The sequence below is a fragment of the Periophthalmus magnuspinnatus genome, chromosome 20 (genome assembly GCF_009829125.3).
Source record: "Periophthalmus magnuspinnatus isolate fPerMag1 chromosome 20, fPerMag1.2.pri, whole genome shotgun sequence".
NCBI classification, from domain to species: domain Eukaryota; kingdom Metazoa; phylum Chordata; class Actinopteri; order Gobiiformes; family Gobiidae; genus Periophthalmus; species Periophthalmus magnuspinnatus.
Genome location: NC_047145.1, coordinates 20451253 through 20473393, shown reverse-complemented (window position 1 = coordinate 20473393; position 22141 = coordinate 20451253). Strand labels below are relative to the sequence as shown.

Below are 22141 nucleotides of genomic sequence, written 5' to 3'. Positions count from 1 at the left end.
AAATGTTAACGCCTGTGTGAGAAAGGTGTATAAAGTGTGTGGTGAGGGGTTTAACAGCAGAAAACATAGAATAATTGTAAAAACTAAACTGATACTTCGTGGATTTTGTCTATTCTGGATTATTTTTAGAACGTAACCCCCGCGATAAACCATTGAAATTTTTTATGTAAACACACGTGGACAAAATTGCTGGTATCCGTCGGTTAATGAAAGAAAAACTCACAATAGTCACAGAAATAACTTGAATCTGACAAAAGTAATAATAAAAAAAAATTCTATGAAATTTAACCAATGAAAGTCAGACATTGCTTTTCAACTATGCTTTAACAGAATCATTTAAGAATTATTATTTGTCTGCGAAAAGTGTATAAAATGTGTGGTGAGGGGTTTTACAACTGCAAAACATATAGAATAATTGTACAAAATAAAGCTGGTACTTCGCAGATTTTGTCTATTTCGGGTTATTTTTAGAACGTAACCCCCACGATAAACGAGGGAACACTGTATTAAACACTGATATTATTATTATTATTATTATTATTATTATTATTATTATTATTATTATCAAAACCCATCACTGTCCACTCTATGAAAAAGTAGGTCAGCCATCGATATCTGTCAGAAGAACAACACTGTGCCAAATGGCGATAGACTAACTGAACATCTCACTTGTTTGTTGAACTTTGGGAACTTAATTCAAGATCTCATGAGTCTAAAAACTGGCCACACTAGAAATAAAACGGGGGGGGGGGAAAAAGCTTTTGGTTATTTTGCTCGCTAAAAACGGAATACATTTCAAGGACATGCAAAACGGGATAGATTAGCGCCGCTAATGCACTTTAATAATCTGGTGATAAACATTTACACTCACACCTGCTCCTGTTTTTAATGTTTTAAATGCACCGATGTACGTACTTGTACTTGTACTTGTACTTGTACTACTAAGTGGGCTCTCGGTATATAAATAAAATAAAACTAAATGAGCTGTTTTGAATTGGAAAAGATTAGATTTGAATTGGCGCTCTATTTCAAACAGTTATTGTATTTCTTTATTTGATCACTTTTTATACTTCCGTGTTATTTAAAGATGCTCTGTGTAACTTTTTTTTAACCGATTTGTCTTGAATGAATATGCTAATGCTTTGTCTGGAATGTTCCACAGTATGTCATTAAACTTATCTATCTCAATATAGGCAAACAGATGGCTACGAGACCAAGTTACAGGTCAGGTCTGTGGAGAGAATTAAATGCAAGATTGATAAAGTTAAAGCCGTAGCGTTGAACATTCCAGAAATATTCCATTCTAAGTTACATAGTTTTGTATTTGAAAGTAACAGAGCCCGTACTTGAGTAATACCACTACTATAGACTGTATATATAAATGGATATAGCTAACCTGCTAGCCGCTACATTACAAACAGGAAGTGATCATGTGCGCCCTTCCGGCTCCATCGACTCTGGCTCCAATTCACTTTCTATTGAAAAACTGTGTCTCGCTGAGTCAATGGAGCCGCTTCCGGCTCCATCGACTCTGGCTCCAATTCACTTTCTATTGAAAAACTGTGTCTCCTCTCTCCGTAACTGCTACTGTCAGACTCGTCATTTTGGTCTTAAATGTTCGTATTAACCCTCTACATGATCCTGGTGTTTTTATTTTCGCTATTGTGTCCGTAAATCAAGATATAAACATTAATAACGGACAAATCAGGCGCCTTCATTCCCCAAGGTCACTCGTCCCGCTAGCGTTAGCAACAGGTTTGATTGACAGCGTTGCTAAGCTAAGAATGAGCGAACATTGAACATCCTCACTCTGGATTTGCTCTTTGGTTGCTATGACACTCACGGTCAGAACTTGGCTCCAGATTCGCCGCTATAACCGCTCTAGCCTCGATTAGCTTCATTTCCCTGGAGCTGAACGCTGCGGGTGACGTCACACTCACTTAATCCACTTCCTTATACAGTCTTTATACGAGACTAACCACATCTGATAATAAAGCTTTTACCACGCGACCCGTAATCCTGCGAGACACTGCCTCCTGCCGCTGATCACCGTTAGCATCCCCATATGTCCTGAATCATTCTCGGTTAGGCTGCAGGTATGTGTCACCCATGTCCCATCGCCGGATTTTTTTTTCTGTTTTTTTTTTTCTTCTTTACACCTGCAACACCTCCTATTCCCACAATCCCAGCTGTCACCACTGCTAACTGTTACCACAGCAATGCTCCTGTCGCCATGGGTTACCGAAAGCCAGGGCCAGCGGAGAACAGCGGGAGACGCAGACAAATCAATCCGCACTTCTAATCTTCTTTTACATGCAATACAGGGATAGAGGTTGTGCCGAGACGCGCAGGTGCCTCGCGCGGCAAAGTAAGCACCGTGGTTTTTATGGAGGGATAGATTAAGTGTGACACAAGCATAAAGAGGAAGAGAAAGGAGGAGGCGGAGGAGTGGGAGGAGAGGGGCGAGGGGTGAAGACAGCGGGGTGCCACAAATCAGGTTGGCTGGAAAACGCGCCGGCCAATGGGGCAAGGTTAGTTTGCTGTTGGCTGCATCCTTTAATCCGTTTTAATTGAATAGATAAGCAAAGTCATTTTGCTCGATAAACTCCTGCTGCGTCATCAAAACCTCCGCCCGCTCTCTGCCCTCCAACACTTTCTCATGTTCTTTAAAAAATAATTATGTTTCTTAACCCTGGTTTTATCAAAAAAAAAAAAAAAAAAAAGTTGTTTGTGCTTCATAATAATTGTTAATTTAAGGTAAACAATTACAACTTCATATAATTTCATAATGTTCCATCACTTCAAGAACTGCCTGGTTAGTAAAGTGCACTATGGAACATTTCTGGTCCAGGGCCCAACACCTGCTTGTCTCTGTGGAAATGTTAATGGTTTGGCTGTAATATCGCATGGTATGACATTAATTCACCATGGAGAAGACAGATAGATAGTGCCATAAGCCATATCTGTGGAAAGATGACCCCACTTAACATGAGATGACATAACATTCTAAAACAGAAGTGTCCAAACTTTTTTCACTGAAACATATTTATTTAGGGCCACAGACCAGTGTCGATACAGGAAGTCAAACGGCGCATTTCACACAGGTTTGACAGACACATTTTACCTTTAATAAAACTTTTTTGTATTATTTTTAGGTCTGTGTCACAATGAAAAGTGATGTTATTCAGGTTATAGAGGTAAAATCACTTCAATTTGTAGTTAAAAATACTTCCTGATCAATTGGGCCAGTTCAGGAGGAAGCATGACGGCCAACAAAAATTGATCTGAGGGCCGGATTTGGCCCGGGGGCTGTAGTTTGGACAGCCTTGTTCTAAAGGCCAATCATATTTAATACAGAAGGGGTCAAGTTTGTGTAAAAATGCAGTTTTTTGTTATTATATATTAGGATTTAGAGCCCAGTCACTAGTAGAAATGACCAGGTTCAATATTTGTGAATGACCTTTTTAGATATTTCAACAAAAAGTAAAGTAAAAGTGTAATCAATAGGGAAAACTAGCTCTTGCCGCCCCATCTGGGCACATGACATCGTTGCATTCTTGAATCTGAAAAACACCATTACAAACAACTGCAGTGGAATAAATAAAAAAGAGAAGTTTAACGCCATACTGTGAAACATTTTGCGGTAAAATCGACACGGAGCCGAGGCAGGCAGCGTAAAAGTGCTGAAATAAAAGAAAAAAGACGAATCTGAAACTATGTACCATTCATATCATTTATTTATAGCATTCCAATACACAACACAGCCACTTTAAAGAACCGAGCGAGTCCCTCTGTTTGCTTTCTGCGCTTGGTTGTGGCAGATGTGTGAGATTTACACCAGAGACTGTACAATGAGTTTTGGATAAGTCATATTTTTTGTTCCAGTGAGAACTTCTGTCCATCTGGTGCTGGCGAGTTTAGCAAACATTGAAGATATTTGCTCGTCCTTGATTTCCCAGGTCTGTAGGAGGACATACAGGAAGAGAGAAAAGGCTTGGCTTTCAAGGTCTCTGATTACGCACTTCAGAGTTTGATTAAATAAGAGGTTTTTTTCCAACTCTCTCAAAACACACCGGTCGCTGCTAGTCGTAGTCGGTAGTGACGAAAATCATAATGTCTTTTTTTGCACTAAAATATTCAGACAATGCATCGGGAATGTAATAAAAAATGCTTGTTAATGTCTTGTTTATAGGTTAAAGTTTATTTGTATCGCACAAAGTGATTCAAAATGCTTTACAGAATAAGAAAGAACGTCATTAACATCACAATGCATCACATTTAAAGCTTAAAACTTAACCACAAAAGTGAAGAAATACACTTTATACCCTTGATTGGATGTTTTTTTTACACTAACTCCAGGCTAGCATTTTTTTTCCAGGAGCACTGTCGCTTCTGATCAAATCTTTTAGGAGCTCAGCCTGAGATTTAAGGGGACATATGCTATAAACTGATGTAATTGTATTTCTAGTTGATATTACAGAGATAATTTATACGCTTTTTAGTGTGTAATTGTTATGCAGATAGTTTAATTTCGAGCTGGAGTCATCTGTAAAATGCATTTGGCTTGGACATAATTTCCTGTTGAGTAAATACAAGTTTACTCTAACATTTCTCTTATTATATATGTGTAGTTTCATTTAAATATTGTCTGAGCAGGGGCGGCGCCAGACATTTTAAGATCTTCAGTGTGGTGCTCACGTAATTTATTAATCAATTTAGAGCCTTAAATGTCGTTAGCGCTCTGTAAACATTTATACAAGCTCATATGGAGTTATTTTTTCATTGTGTGTCCTATGAAAATCAGCGGGGCTAACATTTTTGAGGGAGCTTTGGGGGTGTCTTGACCATTCTAGGAGCGGATAGTGCCCCCTCGAGCCCCCCCTGGCACCGCCCCTGAGTCTGAGTAACAGAATATACTCCTCCATCTTCTTAAAACGCAGAGGCAGAGGTGGAGGCTCATGCTAACGCACTTAGCTCCTTAGCTTCACTTTTATCACTGAAACTACAGTCCACGCCCCTGTTTAAAAAAAAAAAAAAAAGCTGATTGGTTGGAAAAATACTCACGCCAAAAATAAGGGTAAAAGGTGAACATTTGGTCAGAATCTGGAGCCCTGGGTGAAGTGACAAATTTAGTTTTGAGTGTAGACGATATACTCACTATTCTAATTCTGCACGTCTTCAAAACAACAATAGTGAGCTACAGTACATGTTCGATATATCTCCCTCCTCTAGTTGCTGCCATATGAATGGACCCCTGCAGAGCTTAGCCCGTTTTAGCGTTTAGCCGTACACCCCGCGGATCGGACCGCACACACGCTGCTGTAAGTCGACAGCCGCCCTGAGAACAATGCAGATCCCTGTGGCGTAACAGTGGAAAGACACAGCCCAGTGTGTAGGACACTAAACGGGGAAGTATTTACATGTAACACAAAAGGGGGGAGGGTTTACATGTTACACCACTGGGCTCTAATTGTGATGCCGACTGTGCTAGGCTAACCGTCGTGTCTTGTACTGGTACGAATACAAGTTTCTTTGGTCTCACTGTTTGTGATGGTGTTTAACAGGTATTAGCATCTGGTGTAATGAAACTGATGTGAAAAATAAAATACATGTGGCACTAAGTTGTAACAAAATATACTGGTTGGAAAAAAATAAAAATAAAATAAAAAAATAATAATAATAAATGAAAAATAAAATAATAATAATAATAATGGCAGTAATTATCATAAAGGCCTGTGTCAGTAAGTTGTAACAAAATATACTGGTTAGAAAAATAATAATAAAAAAGTAATAATAATAATAATAAGATGGTAATAATAAAGAAAAAAAATAAAAATAAAAATAATAATATAGTAAATGCAGTAATAATAATGGCAATAATTATCATAAAGGCAATAATAATAATAATAATAATAATAAACATTATCTTTATTTATATAGCACTTTTTAAAAAAGTTTTTACAAAGTGCCTCACATTAAAGTAAAAATCACAATACACACCCAAAAGATAAAATACAAAACATAGAAATACAAAGAGAAAAAATGCACTCATAAAAACAGAAAACAATCCATAAAAAAAGCTCCAGACGGCTCCATCACACTTCATCCAGAGCCTCCACTTCAGTACCCGCCTGAGGATCTGAGACCGGCTCATGGGGCTTGTAGGGGGTTAAAAGTTCTGAAATGTAACTTGGTGCAAGACCTAAACGAGCTTTAAAAGTGATCGGTAAAATTTTAAAATCAATTCTAAAACTTGCAGGCAGCCAGTGAAGAGAAGCTAAAATAGGGGTGATGTGTCGTCGGCTAAAACAGGTGAGAAGCCTTCTGAACCAGCTGGAGGCGCAAGAGAGTTTTATTATCAGTGCTGGAAAAGAGGGAGTTACTGTTGTCGAGTTTGGAGAAAATGAGAGCAGTTACAACTTTATGGTGATTGGGGATGATTTTGGAAATGGTCCAGAGGTGGAAGAAACAAGATTGGGTGATTTTCTTAACCTGAGCTTGGAAAAAAATACATATTTACTGGTGATAGTGCGTATAGGCATGATCTGTGTCCATTTATAAGGGCATATACAACCAAAACATGGGCGAATCCAATTAAAAATGTACATTTATTTAACAAATTGTGAAAAAGTGACACTTAGATGAAATTATAAAGATGTAACTGCGCAATTATGAAAACCAAGAGGGTTCCAAAAACATGTCTGTGCGATCCCTCAGTCGTCCAGGTCTGATCCATCGTAAAAACCAAAGTAAAATCTGTCAACTGGACTAGAAGTCGTAGGAGTGAAGACGTTTCGCTGCCCGTGTAAGCCGCTTCTTCAGTTCTGGGCAGATTACTGGTGAACATAGCTTTATATCTGTCTGAAGATGTGAAATATATGTTATTACTTCAACATAACTGACATAAATGAGCCTGACACAATCTAAAATAAAGGATCTTGATTTGTATGATGCTGGAGTGGTCCGGCGTCTCGTGCTGTCCAGAGAGACAGTTTGTTAGGATGTCATTCACTGAGAGCAGAGCAATGGGGCGCTCTGATTTTCCTGTAATTAAGTGTCATTTTGTTTTATGAAGCACAGTCATTAGCTGTGTCATAGTGGTTTTAATTAGTTCACGCCTAGTTGTTGAATAGATTTGGACTAAAATGACAGGTAATGAGGATAAAAGACGACAATCTTAGTTTACAACATAACGCCTATCAAACAAACAAGATATTTAAGCGTCTAATGAATGATAATGGGAATTTTTCTGTTTTCTAGATTCGAAGGCAAGGTGGTATTCAGCTCCTCGTGGACTTGCTAGACCACCGGATGAGCGAAGTACACCGCAGCGCTTGTGGGGCTTTAAGGAATCTGGTTTACGGCAAAGCGAATGATGAGAACAAAGTGGCTCTGAAGAACTGTGGAGGGATCCCGGCTTTGGTCCGCCTCCTCAGGAAGACTGGAGATGTGGAAATCAGAGAGCTCGTAACAGGTAAGTACTGTGGGACGAGTGAATGGAAGTGTCTGCTCTTCAAAGATTAGATAGGTCTAGTTTTGTTTTTGCCTATACCTGGTGTCAGTCTTTTTGGTATGTTTGAGTATTTTTTGTTAAGTTAAAGTTTTGGTTTAGCAGGTTCATACTCAGGGTTTATGAATAAATTAGGCAAGGCAAGTTTATTTGTACAGCACAATTCGTACACAAGGTAATTCAAAGTGCTTTACAGAATAAGAAAGACATTAAAATCACACAAATCAAAACATAAATAATCATAAATAATCATCATAAAATTACCATTAAAACAGAAGAGTGCAGAATAAAAACCTTTCTGTCATATGCACAGGTGAACAGAAGTGTTTTGAGCCTGGATTTAAACATTGTCAAAGTAGAGGCCTGTCTCACATCTTCAGGAAGAATGAAGAAACACTGAGGCCGGTCCCTGAAGACCTGAGAGTGTGAGATGGTTCTTGTGGCTCATGTGGGAGATGTTCTTTGGTGCTGGTCCATGGAGAGACTTGTTCACACAGAGCTGCTTTAAAGTCTCTGAGCCACAGGAGCCACAGACCTGAGCCACAGGACACATGTGTGAAGTACTTCCTGGTTCTAGTCCTGACCCGAGCAGCAGTGTTCTGGATGTTCTGGATGTTCTGTTCTGTCTTAAGGCTCGTTTGGAGAGGCCAGTGAGCAGGACGTTACAGTCGTCTAACCTACTGGAGACAAATGCAGGAAAAGTCTCTCTTAAGTCTGGTTTGGACAGTTTACCTTTGCTTTTTGCAATGTTTTTAGATGATAAAAAGCTGCAGATGTTACTGATTTGATGTGACTGTTAAAGTTCAAGTCTGAGTCCATTATTACCCCTAGATTTCTAGCCTGATGTGGAGGTTTTAGAGAGAGAGACTGGAGGTGATGCTGTCACTTTCTGTCTGTTTCTGTGGGCCAAAGATGATGACTTCAGTCTTGTCTGTTTAGCTGAAGAAAGTTGTTTTGCATTAGGGCGACAGTAGCTCAGTTGATAGTGTTTGTCCACTGATCTGAAGGTTGGTGACTCTCAGCGAAAACATTGTTGGTTGAGAGGTCACATCCACTGACCCACAGATGAATACCATCGTTGTGTCTTTGGGCAAGACACTTAACCCACCTCGGCCTCAGTGTCTGCGTACACCGGTGTATGAATGTTTGTGCTCCTTGATGTTAGAGTCACTCTAAATTGCTTGCTCAAATCGCTTTACGAAACTATTCACATACCCATTCTTGGCAAGAATTGAACCATCTACCATTTAGTAAGTGGGCAAACACTCCACCAGATGTGTTTTTGCTTTCACTAATTCAGAAAACATTCGATGCGATTTCAGGTCACACAAATGAATACTACTGTTGTGTCCTTGGGCAAGACACTTAACCCACCTTGGCCTCAGTGTCTGCGTACACCGGTGTATGAATGTTTGTGTTCCTTGATGTTAAGTGCTGTCTTGAGTGGCTTGAATTGGAAAAGTGCTACATAAAAATGGGACATTTACCATCAGTCTGACTTTACTTTTCACTGCTTTTCTTCCGTTGAAATACTCCCTAATTTGGATAAAGACAACACACAATTGCAAAACACATTATTAGCCTGCACTTGTTTGTATATTAAATGGAGATCGACCAATTTTTCATGGCCGATACCAATTGTTTGAAAGATCTGCTGATATTTTGGCGCGATTTGTTGAGCCCTGCAAACTTCCCCCTAAGCCCATTTTTACCACAAACTTTTAAGAGCTGCGTCGCCACGTTTTGTGCAGCGATCACTTCAATTCAGTTTATTTTTGTAAAGCCCAAAATCACAACAGCCGTCGCCTCTTAGGGCTGAACACGAGAATTGATTTAACCAACAGAAAGTTTGAAAATCAACAATGAAATAGAAACAGACAAGCAAACGAATCAACAGAAAACAAGCAAATGGAGAAGTGTCCCAGAGCGCCCCCTGGCCTTAGATCGTCCTCCTGCAGGAGCCACTGTGCCAGAGCGCCCCCTGTCCTTAGACCCTCCTTTCTTTTTTCTCATAAAAAAGAAAAACAAGTGGGAAAGAGAGAAATCTCGAGGAAAACCACAGTGAAGGAGAGATCTACTCCCATGGACAAAACCAGGACTAAACCAGGACTAAACCAGGACAAAACCAGGACTAAACCAGGACAAAACCAGGACAAAACCAGGACAAAACCAGGACAAAACCAGGACAAAACCAGGACAAAACCAGGACAAAACCAGGACAAAACCAGGACTAAACCAGGACTAAACCAGGACTAAACCAGGATTGAATTAGGACTAAACAAAAACTGAACCAGGACTGAACCAGGACTGAACCAGGACTGAACCAAGACTACACCAGGACTAAACTAGGACTGAACCAGGACTAAACCGGGACCGAAACCAGGACCGAAACCAGGACCGGAACCAGGACTGAACCAGGACTGAACCAGGACTAAACCAGGACTGAACCAGGACTGAACCAGGACTGAACCAGGACTAAACCAGGACTAAACCAGGACTAAACCACGATAGACGGGCTGCAGCTGTGTCCAGGACTATTGTGCATCCATTTGCAGATAGAGTTCAAATTTGTAGGGCCAGAGCCTTTCCACTAATGGACAGAGGGCGTTTATCCACAGTGGGGTAGGGGTCATCCAGCCAGGTGAGGGATCAGGATCTTCAAAATCTTTAAAACACTCAAGTAAAGGTTTGTGTGTATTTTTTAGCCAGTAGATCGACCAAAAACAAAATACGCTGGAGATTTAAGCCCGATAGCCGATAAAAAGTCCAAATATCAGCCCCATATATCCTGTATCTCTAATATTAAACTATAGGTAAGGTTGTCCAAAATCCTACTATACTATACAATTTTATTATATGTTTCACAGGTAATCACATTTTGACCTTTACAGTATGTCATTGTTTATATTTGGAACTAAGTTTAGCCAATACACACCCCTCGAGTCCAGCAGATATGACCCCACCATAAAATACCACCGTGTATTTTGGACCGCATACCTACGGGACCATGTGAAAAGGGTTTTACAGTTGGAAAATCAAGGTCAGTCACGCTTCCATAGGCCCACCTACACTCAGTCTGACTCATTGTATACAGTGTACATCTGGAGAATTATGCAACACACTGAACATAATGCCATTCTTAAGTAGGAATGACAGACTCCATTCGTAAAAACAATTACTGCGGTTCTTGAATGATTACACTTGTTTGTATACACTCATTTATTTGTGCGTAGTATTTTCCTCTGAAACATACTGTTCTTGAACTGCAGAACATTGGACTATTTAATTAAAACGCATACCACTGGGTCAGAGGCTAGATTTTCTTTTACCCAATAATGATGCTTATAAAATGTAGAAGATGCATAGTTTCTTATAGACTTGTTTTAATCTCGATCACGTGTGTCAAACTGAAGGCCCACGTGCCAAATGTGGCCCTCTACATCATTTCATTTGGCCCTCGACAGGGTAAATTAAAAGGTACGATGGTTTTAAAATGTCATTTCATCAGGAGATACACAGTTACACAGCCATATTTTTACATCTAGGAAAATGCATATACAATATCTGTAACTTGAATAAATAATAAATACAGAAATGGTTAATTAGCAAGTTTAAAAAGTAGTTAGATTTATTTTACATCTGGCCCTTTGAGAGCATCCATTTTGCTGATGTGGTCCTTGGTGAAAAATGTGTTTGACTGGCCAATTTGGGAATGATCTAGAATCTAGATCATTCCCAAATTGGCCAGTAGTCAGTAGTTTTCATGTTTTGAGAGAATTCAGTCCAAGTACGAACCCATGCAGTTTATTAACACGTGCAAATATATGCGCTCTGAGATGTATATGAAATTTTAACCCACCTCGCTGGTTGCCGCACGCATACATTAATTTGTTCTCCTGAAATATTTCTCAGACTGGTTGAATAATGTATTTGATTTGGCTTTAAGCAAACACTAACAGTATGCAGACAGTGAACCTTTGCACACTACACCGCTGGCTCAAATATGCAATCTCACCGCGGATACAGCGATTCTCCACCGTGACATTGGCTCTCGTGCCCTAGGACAGGTATTAATGAAGACCAACTGTGAGGGCATCTGGGCATGTGGACAGGATTCAACCTATGAAGATGTAAATGGGTTACTAACTGTAGCGTTTATGTTTGTCTCCGAGTGAGAAGTGACCTGGGAGTGGTTGGAAGCCGAGTAGCTGCAGGTGCCAGACTGTGGATAGGCGTTGAGTCATTGAGAGAATCTACACTTGTTCATCATTTTTGAAAGGTGTTTGGAGTAAAATGCTGTGTAGGATTTGTATTTTTCATATTCTTAGGGGGATTTTGGAGGGATATCAAAAGGTTTAACTTTATGCTTTAATGTTATGCACAATAGTTCTTTTGCTTTTCTGGTCAAGCTGCAAATAAAGATGATTTTAATATTTCATTAGTAACAGCGTATTTATCAATTAGTTTATTTCTGTTGTTTTTCATGCTTTTTTACAGCGTCTGAGCGTGCATTGTGTCCTGCGTCCTGATTGGCTGTTGGACTGTAGACCATTGTGTCCTGCGTCCTGATTGGCTGTTGGACTGTAGACCATTGTCCATCAGTCTCCTCCGTGCCGTGTCTCCTTTATGTAAATTTGTCTGAACACATTCTGTACTGTAAACGTTGGATCGCAGTGTGACTCTGAAGTGCTGTACGTTTGCGATTTGTTTTCTCCCCGACAAAATCCACAATGTCGATGAAACGTTCTGCACCGACAAAGACGCCTACGAAGGTTTGAACTTTGAGAGAGTTTAAACGAGAGAGAAATGTGAGAAAATGTTAACGCCTGTGTGAGAAAAGTGTATAAAGTGTGTGGTGAGGGGTTTTACAGCAAAAAACATATAATAATTGTAAAAAATTAAGCTGATACTTAGCGGATTTCGTCTATTCTGGGTTATTTTTAGAACGTGACCCCAGCGATAAATGAAGGACCACTGTAATGATTATTTAAAGGTTCTATATTACACAAATCTGACTTTTGTGAGCTTTTAGCCATGTTTTAATGTTGTTACCTCCTCAAAAACACACCTGGAGTTGTGTTTTGTTTCATTCGCACATGTTTGAGTAACACTTTATTATTAGTCTGTACTTTTCCAAATCTCAAAATGCTCCGCTCTACCTTCTGATGTCATTTAGTGGTAGTTTTGAAGTTAACCGCTACCTTTTAACCTTTAGCTCAGTCGAGATCGGCAATTCCATGGCTAAAATCCTCCAAATGATTCTAGTGAAGGTGTACGGAGTTTAAAAACACAGCGGAGCACTTCCTGTATCACCTCATGACATCACAAGGTGGAATAGAGAAGAACTCAACCTAAAAATGTAAGGTTTGTGTGTTAAACATGTGTGAATGAAACAAAACACAACTCCAGGTCTGTTTGTGATGAGGAAACATTATAACATGGATCAGAAAACGGCGTAATATGGGCCGTTTAAATGGTCCGTTGGATATTACAATGGGTTTTCCAATTTTGTGTCATTATAAACTCACTTTGGTCTGGTGGGAGTGGATTCTTTGTTTGTCTCTTTATGACCCAGTGTCTGTGGTTGGCTCCAGGCACCTAAATATACTGTCTAAGATCCTCGGTATTATAGTATCATGAAAGTCAGATGGATTTTTTTCCAACTTGTCTGACTTACGGTCACAAGAAAGTCAAGTATCTGCTGCCTTCCTATCTCTATTGTAAAGCCTGACATCTCATATATTCTTGAGTTTTTTCTTTGTTCCTTTTACTGTTGGACTGGGCGTCTTGTATCACAAACTGGCCCTTGAGTGTTTGCTGTATCTTCAACATATCACCATTGTGCCTCAGACAAAAGCCTCCTTGTAGCACCAGGTTAGTGTCGAGATAAGGGAAACGTGGGAGCTCATACAGGCGGATCAGACGTATACCGAGATAATGTACGCTCCGTATAGACACACACGGGATGAACATACGCAGGCAGCGAGATGAATCGAAATCAAATAGAAATTGCAGATTAAACGTGCGCTATGTGACTTTTCTTTTCTATTTTTTTCTTTTTTATTTTATTTATCGAGAGTTTTGATTTACATAAAAAGACACAAACGCGACAACATTCAAACAGTAAACAAACAGCGGGTGCACGTTTCAGCAGTGGCCCCAACCTCTAACCCAAGGAGTGGTACCGGTCCGTTACGCATTTGCTACCGGGCTGCAACCGCATCTTCTCCGACGTAACTTTCACCTGTCCCTCGTGACACGGTAATAAGCTTGTCCATAGATATGTAATGAAAATCCTGAGAGGAAATCGCCACAGAAATCCATTTGATATAATGTTGAGTATATTGTATTTATCTGCGATGACGTATCATGTATCACTCATCAGACACGTCGCCCAAAAGTAGACTCACAAGCGAGTGAAAATGAGCCAAAAACAAAAGTCTTTGGAGAGTTTTTTTTGCAATGGGAAAAGGCCAAGAAAAAGAAAGCTAAATTTCACAGACAATACCAGAGTCCAACTTAAAATATGGGATTGTCGCTACAGGAGACTCTCACGTTTTTTGAAAGAAACAAACATGAACAAGAAGGAAAGAAGAAACAAGCTCAAGGCTCCCACTGATTCAGCGGTATAATGAGTTGTATTCTTTATGCACTTAACCTTAATTTTTGCCATATTTATCTGCCACGCGTAGATGGAGCGTCCCGTGAAAATAAAACCTACATTATTCCAGTCCGTGGTACAAAAAAAGGTTGGGGACGCCTGCATTACAGTCAACCATAATTAACAGTCACAGGACCAGACGTACAGTATTCTGGTCTTGTAAGCAGAATATAAGGCGTCCATTTCTCCCATATCTTGTCAAATTTGTCCATTTTGAAGTCTGTTGTACATTGTAATCCGTTCTGTTGATAAAGATTGAGCATATGAGGTTGTGCCAATCGTCCAGGGTGAGGAGATCCGCCTTTAACCATTTTTCAGTTATTGATTTCTTGTCGTAACTTCTGGGGGTAAAAAGTTGAACAGTTTATTTACAAACACGGAAATGCAAATGTAGATTGATGGAGGTGATAATAGGGAACGGGGTCATAGGCTGACGTCTTCGAGCCAGTCGTAGGTAGCGGGGTCAGAGGTTGTGGTGTTTGTATCGGTCGTGGAGAGATGGAGGCGGAGGTGTAGGGTAGTTCCAAGGAGTGAGAAAAAACAACTGAGTACTGTGACCACGAAAACACGAAAACTGGACTGAGCCAAGCGGAATTGTACCACGGAGGATACACGGACAGTCTGGCGGAGTTTGCAGGACCTCCAGTCTCTTTGTACTCCAAGATGCAGGCTTGATTGCTCATGGGCTGCAGGTGTGTCGTGGGTGGTGCCAGAGTCTCCGCCCAGCTCTGGACAAGGACACAGAAGGGAGGAAAGAAGACAGCACAGAAACACAAGGACTGACCGGGATCTTGACACTAATATGCTGCTAAATTCAACATACCAAATAAATGTTTAATCTCAGTGCTTGCACAGAATATAAAAGCCCAAACAATAATTCATCCAAGTTTAAAGACACTAGTAAATTAAATATTACTCTCTCGAAGGTTATTCCAAAAGTTCTGTATCATAGGACATGCCCAAAACAAATGAAAATGATTTGCTCCCTGAAGCGCTATGTAACTTTTCCGGTGAGGGATCTGCTACCTATCTCCATGGTGATGTCTTAAAAATACTGCGTTCTGTGAGCGGAGTCACGTCTCCACAGATCTGACCTTTAACTTCATTCATAACTATCACAGACTATATATAAATGGACATAGCTAACCTGCCTGCAGCCTCCGTAACTGCTGCTGTCAGACTCGTCATTTTATGAAGATATGAACATTAATAAGAGACAAATCAGGCGCCTTCTTTCCCCGAGGCCGTCCCGCTAGCGTTAGCAATATGTTTGATTGACAGCGTTGCTAAGCGCCTGCTCCATGCTAAACCAGGAGAGTTACCTTCAGCAACCTCGCTCCGGATTGGCTCTTTGGTTGCTATGATACTCGCGGTTGGAATTCCTAATATGGGTCTTGACTCCAAATTCGCCGCTATAATTGCTAGCCTAGATGAGCTTAATTTGGCTGGAGCGGAACGTTATGGGTGACATCACGTTCACTTAGTCCACTTCTTTGTACAGTTTATAATGCAAATAGATAACTTGACTAATGACATACTGTGGGACATTCTTGGCAAAGCAGTAGCACCTCAGAAAAGTTGCATCGTGCAGCATCAATGGTCATAGTTTTAGCAGTTTGTATTTTATCCTTTTCCCAAAAATGAATGCTACTTAGAATCTGCACTGGTTTATTAATCTTGATTTCAAATAATACATTTCATATACATCTGCAAAATAGTTTAGGCCTTTTACATAGCTGCTTGGATGCATACTTTACTTTCAACTCTGTTCAATTTGACTTTTAACCTGGCCTACCTTTTTACACTCACTTTCTCAGCAGGGAATAGGGCCATCAAGGGATCATTACAATGACAGCCAGAGCACGCACAGGGAGGATTTTTCCCCAGCCTTTCAAGACCACTCCACTGCTGATATCAGACCAGGGGAGATGGGGAGCGCTGAGAGAGCCAGCCGAAGAAAAGGACATCTTGTATTTTGTATTGGCGTTTGACTGACACCTCCTTGCTCTTCACATGGCTATCACTGATGAGGTAGCGAGCGAGATGGCAGATATGGGGGACGTAAAGAAAGCCAAAAGTAAAAATGTCCAAACTCCAAAGATATGTCCCTCCATCCATCATTGTGAATTGGGCAGACCTAAATGTCACGGGTGAAAGGAGGACTAAAAATCTCTGCTTTTGCTCCCATAATGATCTGTAAAAGTACCATTTATTGACAACACTGTTACTTGAGTATGAAGAATTACATTATAGGTTATTACTTCTACCTATACTATAGAGCTGTGTTATTATACTACTAAAAATAATATTACTACTGCTACTATGTCGGTTTCTGTTCTGTTGCATGAAGAACAGGCGCAGAGGCACGGGAATCATTCTGTAGATCTTTATTGTACAGTTGGGTTAAAGGCGGCATACAGCAAAATTCAAAGCAGAATCAAAAATGCAGAGTCTATCTCAGAGTCTATCATAGAGTCTTTCTCAGAGTCTAGAAATCTATCGCAGATTCTTTCTCAGAGTCTATCGCGGATTCTTTCTCAGAGTCTATCGCGGAGTCTTTCTCAGAGTCTATCGCGGAGTCTTTCTCAGAGTCTATCGCGGAGTCTTTCTCAGAGTCTATCGCGGAGTCTATCGCGGAGTCTTTCTCGGAGTCTTTCTCGGAGTCTTTCTCGGAGTCTTTCTCGGAGTCTTTCTCGGAGTCTATCGCGGAGTCTATCATGGAGTCTATCACAGAGTCTATCAAACTGAGATTACACCAGTGTTTTAAAATCCTCCTGGAGTGGGTGTGTCGTGCACGCCTGTATGAAGGAGGCTATTGTGAAGAAATGAGAACTGTGACCTTGACCAAAATGTAACGGTTATGAGTTTTCTGTGATTACGAGAAATGACAACTGTTGTATTGGAAACACTGTGAGCAAAGTATTATATTTGTATACTGCTAACCAACAATGAAGAACATGTTTTAGAATGAATTTTCTGCCAAACTGGTGTTGAAATATGATTGAGAAGCAGCTCTGTGATGGTGTCAGTTGTTTCCACATGGGTCTCATTCATGTTTGATTGGATAAAACTGTCTGTTCTTAGCAGTCGTTTCCTAATGGTTCTCCTTCAGTAAAACACTTTTATTTTTCAATTTTGCACAGAACAAAAGGGTTTTTTCGTGAACTGAAAGAAATAAAAGTCACTCAGGCCCTTTCATTTTGTCTCTCATGTTGACACCGTACTTTTTGGGCGTGGATATTTGTGGTAATAGAGATTATAGAGCAGCGGTCCCCAACCTCTTTATCACAGCGGACCGGCCAACGCTTTAAAATTTTACCGTGGACCGGGGGGCCTCTCCAAGTGGCACCTCTCCAAGTGGCGGAGCAGTTTTGAAGGCTTCATTGCCTCATTACAGAGCTGGTCGCCGTATATTATGCAGAGCGGGCTTGGTCTGTGGGAATCACCTGTCGCGTTAAATCCATAGTTCAAGTAGAACTCCTGGTATTGTCTGTTAAAAACTTTCTTTTTCTTGAAAGTTGGCTCTTTTTCTGTCTCTTCACTGGGCCTTTTCCCCTTTGAAAACTTTCCAAAGACGTCTGTTTTTTACTCATTTTGCTAATTGGTGGGTTAAGTTCAAGCGCTCAAGTGACGGAAATTTAACCGAGAGAATCCGGTACCAATTGATCCACGGACCGGTACTGGTCCACGGCCCGGTGGTTGGGGACCACTGTTATAGAGTATTCAACTGAGCATTCAAATTCACACATTCAACTCAGACTTTTTGATTTTGAGTCTCGAGTCTTTGCCCTTTAGTGCCTGGCTTAGTGAAAATGTCATACATGACTCTTGTTTGCTCATGTACGTGTTACAATTCACACGCCTCTATTCCTGTTAAACAACACCTGCTTTTACTTGTTTTAACTAGTTTCACAATACAATTAGACGTTGTCAGGTACTCTTCACGCTAAAGAACATGAACAATGTGTGTCTCCGCTGAATAAATGTAAGAGGCAGTAGTTTTATGAGCCTCTGTGTCATCCCTGCAAACAGCTTGTCACTGCCTGTATATGGACAAAAGTATGTGAATTCGTAATAACATCGACGTTTATGGAGCTGCTGTGATGATTTCAGTCTCATTCAGTATAATTGCATTTTGGAAAATTTGAACTTGCTCCAGGGCGAGTTGTTTAAAAATGCATAACTGCGCAAAAAGTGAAATCTGTTCTTCCTCTAGAGGTGAATTATTATTCCAAAATATGTTTAATCTTATGAATCTAGTCTGTGTAATCCCTCAGTCCAGGTACGATCCAGAGAAAAACAGAAATTCAAGTCTGTCAGCTGGACACAATCATTAGAGTCAAGATGTTTCTCTGCTCGTCCAAGTGGATTTTTCAGGTCTGGTCAGATACTGCTGGACACTGCCTTATATCTGAACAGAGGAGCTAACTACGCTGAAGCTAACACACCTGTTTGATTAAAGTTTCTGTTTGGAGGAGGTTTTTGAGCGGCACTAAGTTAATCCAATTCTGTCAACTCAACAAAAGTTTAGGGTGAAGAAAAACACCTATTAGTATACTGGCGATAGAAGTGATAGTAAGAGTAGTAATGTGGTAGTGGTAGTGGGGGGGGGGGTGGTAGTAGGGGTAGTAGTGGTAGTAATGGTAATAGTGGTAGTAGTGTTTGCAGTGGTGGGTAGTAGGGGTAGTAAAGCCAGTGGTGGTAGCAGTGGCAGTAGTGGTAGTAGGGGCTGTAGGTGTAGTAGTGGTAGCGGTGGTAGTAGTTGTAATAGTGGTAGTAGTAGTGGTAGGAGAGGCAGTAGGCGTAGCAGTGGTAGTAGTGGTAGTAGAGGTGGTTGTAGGGGCAGTAGTGTTAGCAGTGGTAGGTAGTAGGAGTAGTAATGCCAGTGGTAGCAATGACAGTAGTGGTAGTAGTGGTAGTAGGTGCTGTAGGGGTAGTAGTGGTAGTAGTGATAGTAGAGGCACTAATGGTACTAGTGATAGCCGTGGTAGTAGTGGTAATAAACGTAGTATAGGCAGTACTGGTAGCAAAGCCAGTAGAAGCAGTAGTGGTAGTAGAAGCAGTAGTAGTGGTGGTAGTAGAGGTAGCAGTGGTAGTAAAGGTGGTAGAAGTGAGAGTAGAGGTAGCAGTGGTAGTAGAGGTGGTAAAGCCAGTAGAAGCAGTAGTAGTAGTAGTAGTGGTAGTAGTGGTAGTAAAGGTGGTTGTATAGCCAGTAGTGGTAGTAGAGGTAGCAGTGGTAGTAGAGGTGGTAAAGCCAGTAGAAGCAGCAGTAGTAGTAGTAGTAGTGGTAGTAGTGGTAGTAGGGACAATAGTGTGAGTAATATCTATGGTTGAAAACTAGTATAAGAAAAAACTCCACCGCAGCATCATACCTGTTAGAAATGACACATTTGAGTGTCGTCAGTCTCGAGCTGCTTTCTCCTCTAACACATGGCACCGCCTGAGTCACAGCACATCAGCCTCCTCATTATTGCCTCTTTGTTGTCAGCCTTCATCAAATCCACTTTTCTATTCTTTTTGATTAAAGGCTCTGTTTGGGCCTCTGGAAAAGACACTGGGCATGCAGCATTTTGGGTGACCGTAAAAACCTTACCCTCAAGCATTTACCCCTATCTCTGTGTCACTTCTGAAGTTTAAATTTAGCCTGGCTGCACTGGCTTCCTAAGGTCTCAGCGTGAGGTAGATAGGGAGAAGTCGAGGCTTCCGGACCTGTCAGTCAAAGGCGGGTCGATGCGGAGGCTTTGTGTGTCAATAGGAGATGCTATCCTCACATGTAGCTAACCTTGAGGCAGCGGACTGTGGTGTAACTCAGCTGCATTCAATAGAAATCCTGAGAATGAGTTTCATCGCGCGAGCTCGATGCGGGCACATTTTAGTCTTTTAGTCTGTCACAACAAATCAGCATTGCAAATTACAGTCATCATCCCAAAAATGTGCTTTGTTTGGTAGCATCCTGTCACCCTCAAATTACCTCTCTGTGTAAGTCTCCAAATACTAAAGGTGTTTTGTTAAAGTCTTACCCTGCTATTAGAAAGAGCTTGAAGACATTTAAATGAGTATTTGGAATCTCACACAATATCTTCACAAGAATGTTTTCTTCAGCTGCCACTGTTAGAAAATGGATAGTGTCCTGGAGAAATTGCAGTGCAGCGTTTTCACTGTGGGAGGTCCCATTTGAAATGAAACCTCAACCGCACATACTGACAATTTCCCTCCCAGGGCACGCTGGTATTTTTAACTGACAAGTCTTTTTCTATCAAAACTTACAGGGAGAGATAGTTTATGTGACCCCAGAGTCAAACCGCCCAAAAGAAGGTCATTGTTCCATCCATCCAACCAAAAGTTTAGGATTTAATTGTGTGTTTTTGGAGGATGCATCACCTTTGTCATTGTCTTTTGACTCTTCTGCAGGTTCTGACCCCTCCGTTAACGAATTCAAACAGAGAAGCGCCAATGAAGGCTGTTTAATAAAACATTCCCACTTGGGGCCTAACAGTTCTCCCTTTTACAAGTCATACTCTCATTAATTCATGAATTCATGCAATCATCTCCCTATTTCCCCAAACCGCCGTGCTCTTTGGAAACTGTCTGTCAGGAGTCTGGAGGGAGCGGCCTGAGAGGGGACACAGGACGGAGATAAAAGAGGAGAGAATAAAAGAGGGGATATGAAAGACGAGTATGATGTCACTGCTCTGGATTTGTGATGTCAGTATATCGGGACGTTTCTGTCGTTAGCGGAGAGGAGCGTTTCTAATCGCACCACATACCAGGCCCCATTTGATCATTTCGTTCATTTTACTTTGCCGTCTGACTGTGAGTTTGTGACCAGACAAATGTATTTTTATTTAAAGATCCCATATTGCACTGTTTTCAGATCAATTTTATAATGTTTCTCCATCACAAACAGACCTGGAGTTGTGTTTTGTTGCATATTTACGCCGAGTTCTTCTCTCAAACAGAAAACACCCCAGCTTGTGACGTCATGTGGTGATACAGGAAGTGCTTTTAGACTCCGTACACCTTCACTAGAATCATTTGGATACTTGAAAACTACCACTACACGACATCATAAGGTTGAACGGCGCATTTTGGGCTTTGGAGATTTAAACAGACTAATAATAAAGTGTTATTCAATCATGCGTGAATGGTTTTGATGAGGTAACAACATTATAACATGTCTTAAAACTCACAAGAGTCAATTTTACGTAATATAGGACCTTTTAACTGTATAGTAGTAGCACTATTTTCTAAGGATCAAGGCCTAATATACAGATACGGCATATTCATTTGACATATCTTTTATGGCCAGCCAAATAAACACAGTACGAGTGCTTTCTTTCCAAGCGCTTTTTCAGCTTTTCTTGCATTTTATACTCAATGCCTTGAACTCTGTATGGTTCCATTTGTAGAACTTGAAGTCAGTGAGTAACTTGCCCTTTAAAACGCACGAGTAACAGTATTAAAACATATGAAAATGTACTGAAGCTTTCAAAAGAGCCAGCGACTTCTTTCAATGATGATTATGCGATATCTTTTCAGCGTTTAGTGTTTTTTTGTATTATTTTTTTTGTAGATTATTATAATATACCACTGTACATTTTAAAACTTTCTATCCAACTTTCTCAATATTACCTTCGCTTTGCTTTCTGTGATTCGTAAAGGAGCCTCGCAGAGAGAGACTTGTGAGAGAAATAAGAGGCTGATTAGTAAAAGTGAATGTTTCTACACGCACACACACACACACACATACACACACACTGAAGCTGAGTGCTGACACTTCACCGGTGCCAAACACAATACAAGGTCATCGGCTTATTATCACCCGCCCCGTCTTGCGCCCTCCTGCTCCTCTCTCGCTCGCACATTAGCACCCGCCGACTCTGTCTCTGTCTCTGTCTGCGTTTTTACATAAATCTCAAAAGCGTCGTCTCGCCCTCACCCCACTTTTGTTTCCTATAGCAACTTTATGC

General features: G+C 40.7%; 1 protein-coding gene across 1 annotated transcript in view; it reads left to right on the top strand.

Annotated features, from left to right (window-relative positions):
* ctnnd2a (catenin (cadherin-associated protein), delta 2a) overlaps window positions 1-22141 on the top strand; it is a 385529-nt gene that overhangs the window by 277421 nt on the left and 85967 nt on the right. The window contains exon 17 of the mRNA XM_033985946.2: window positions 7261-7474. Within this exon, the coding sequence (XP_033841837.1) occupies window positions 7261-7474 (214 nt within the window). The remainder of the gene's footprint in view (window positions 1-7260; window positions 7475-22141) is intronic.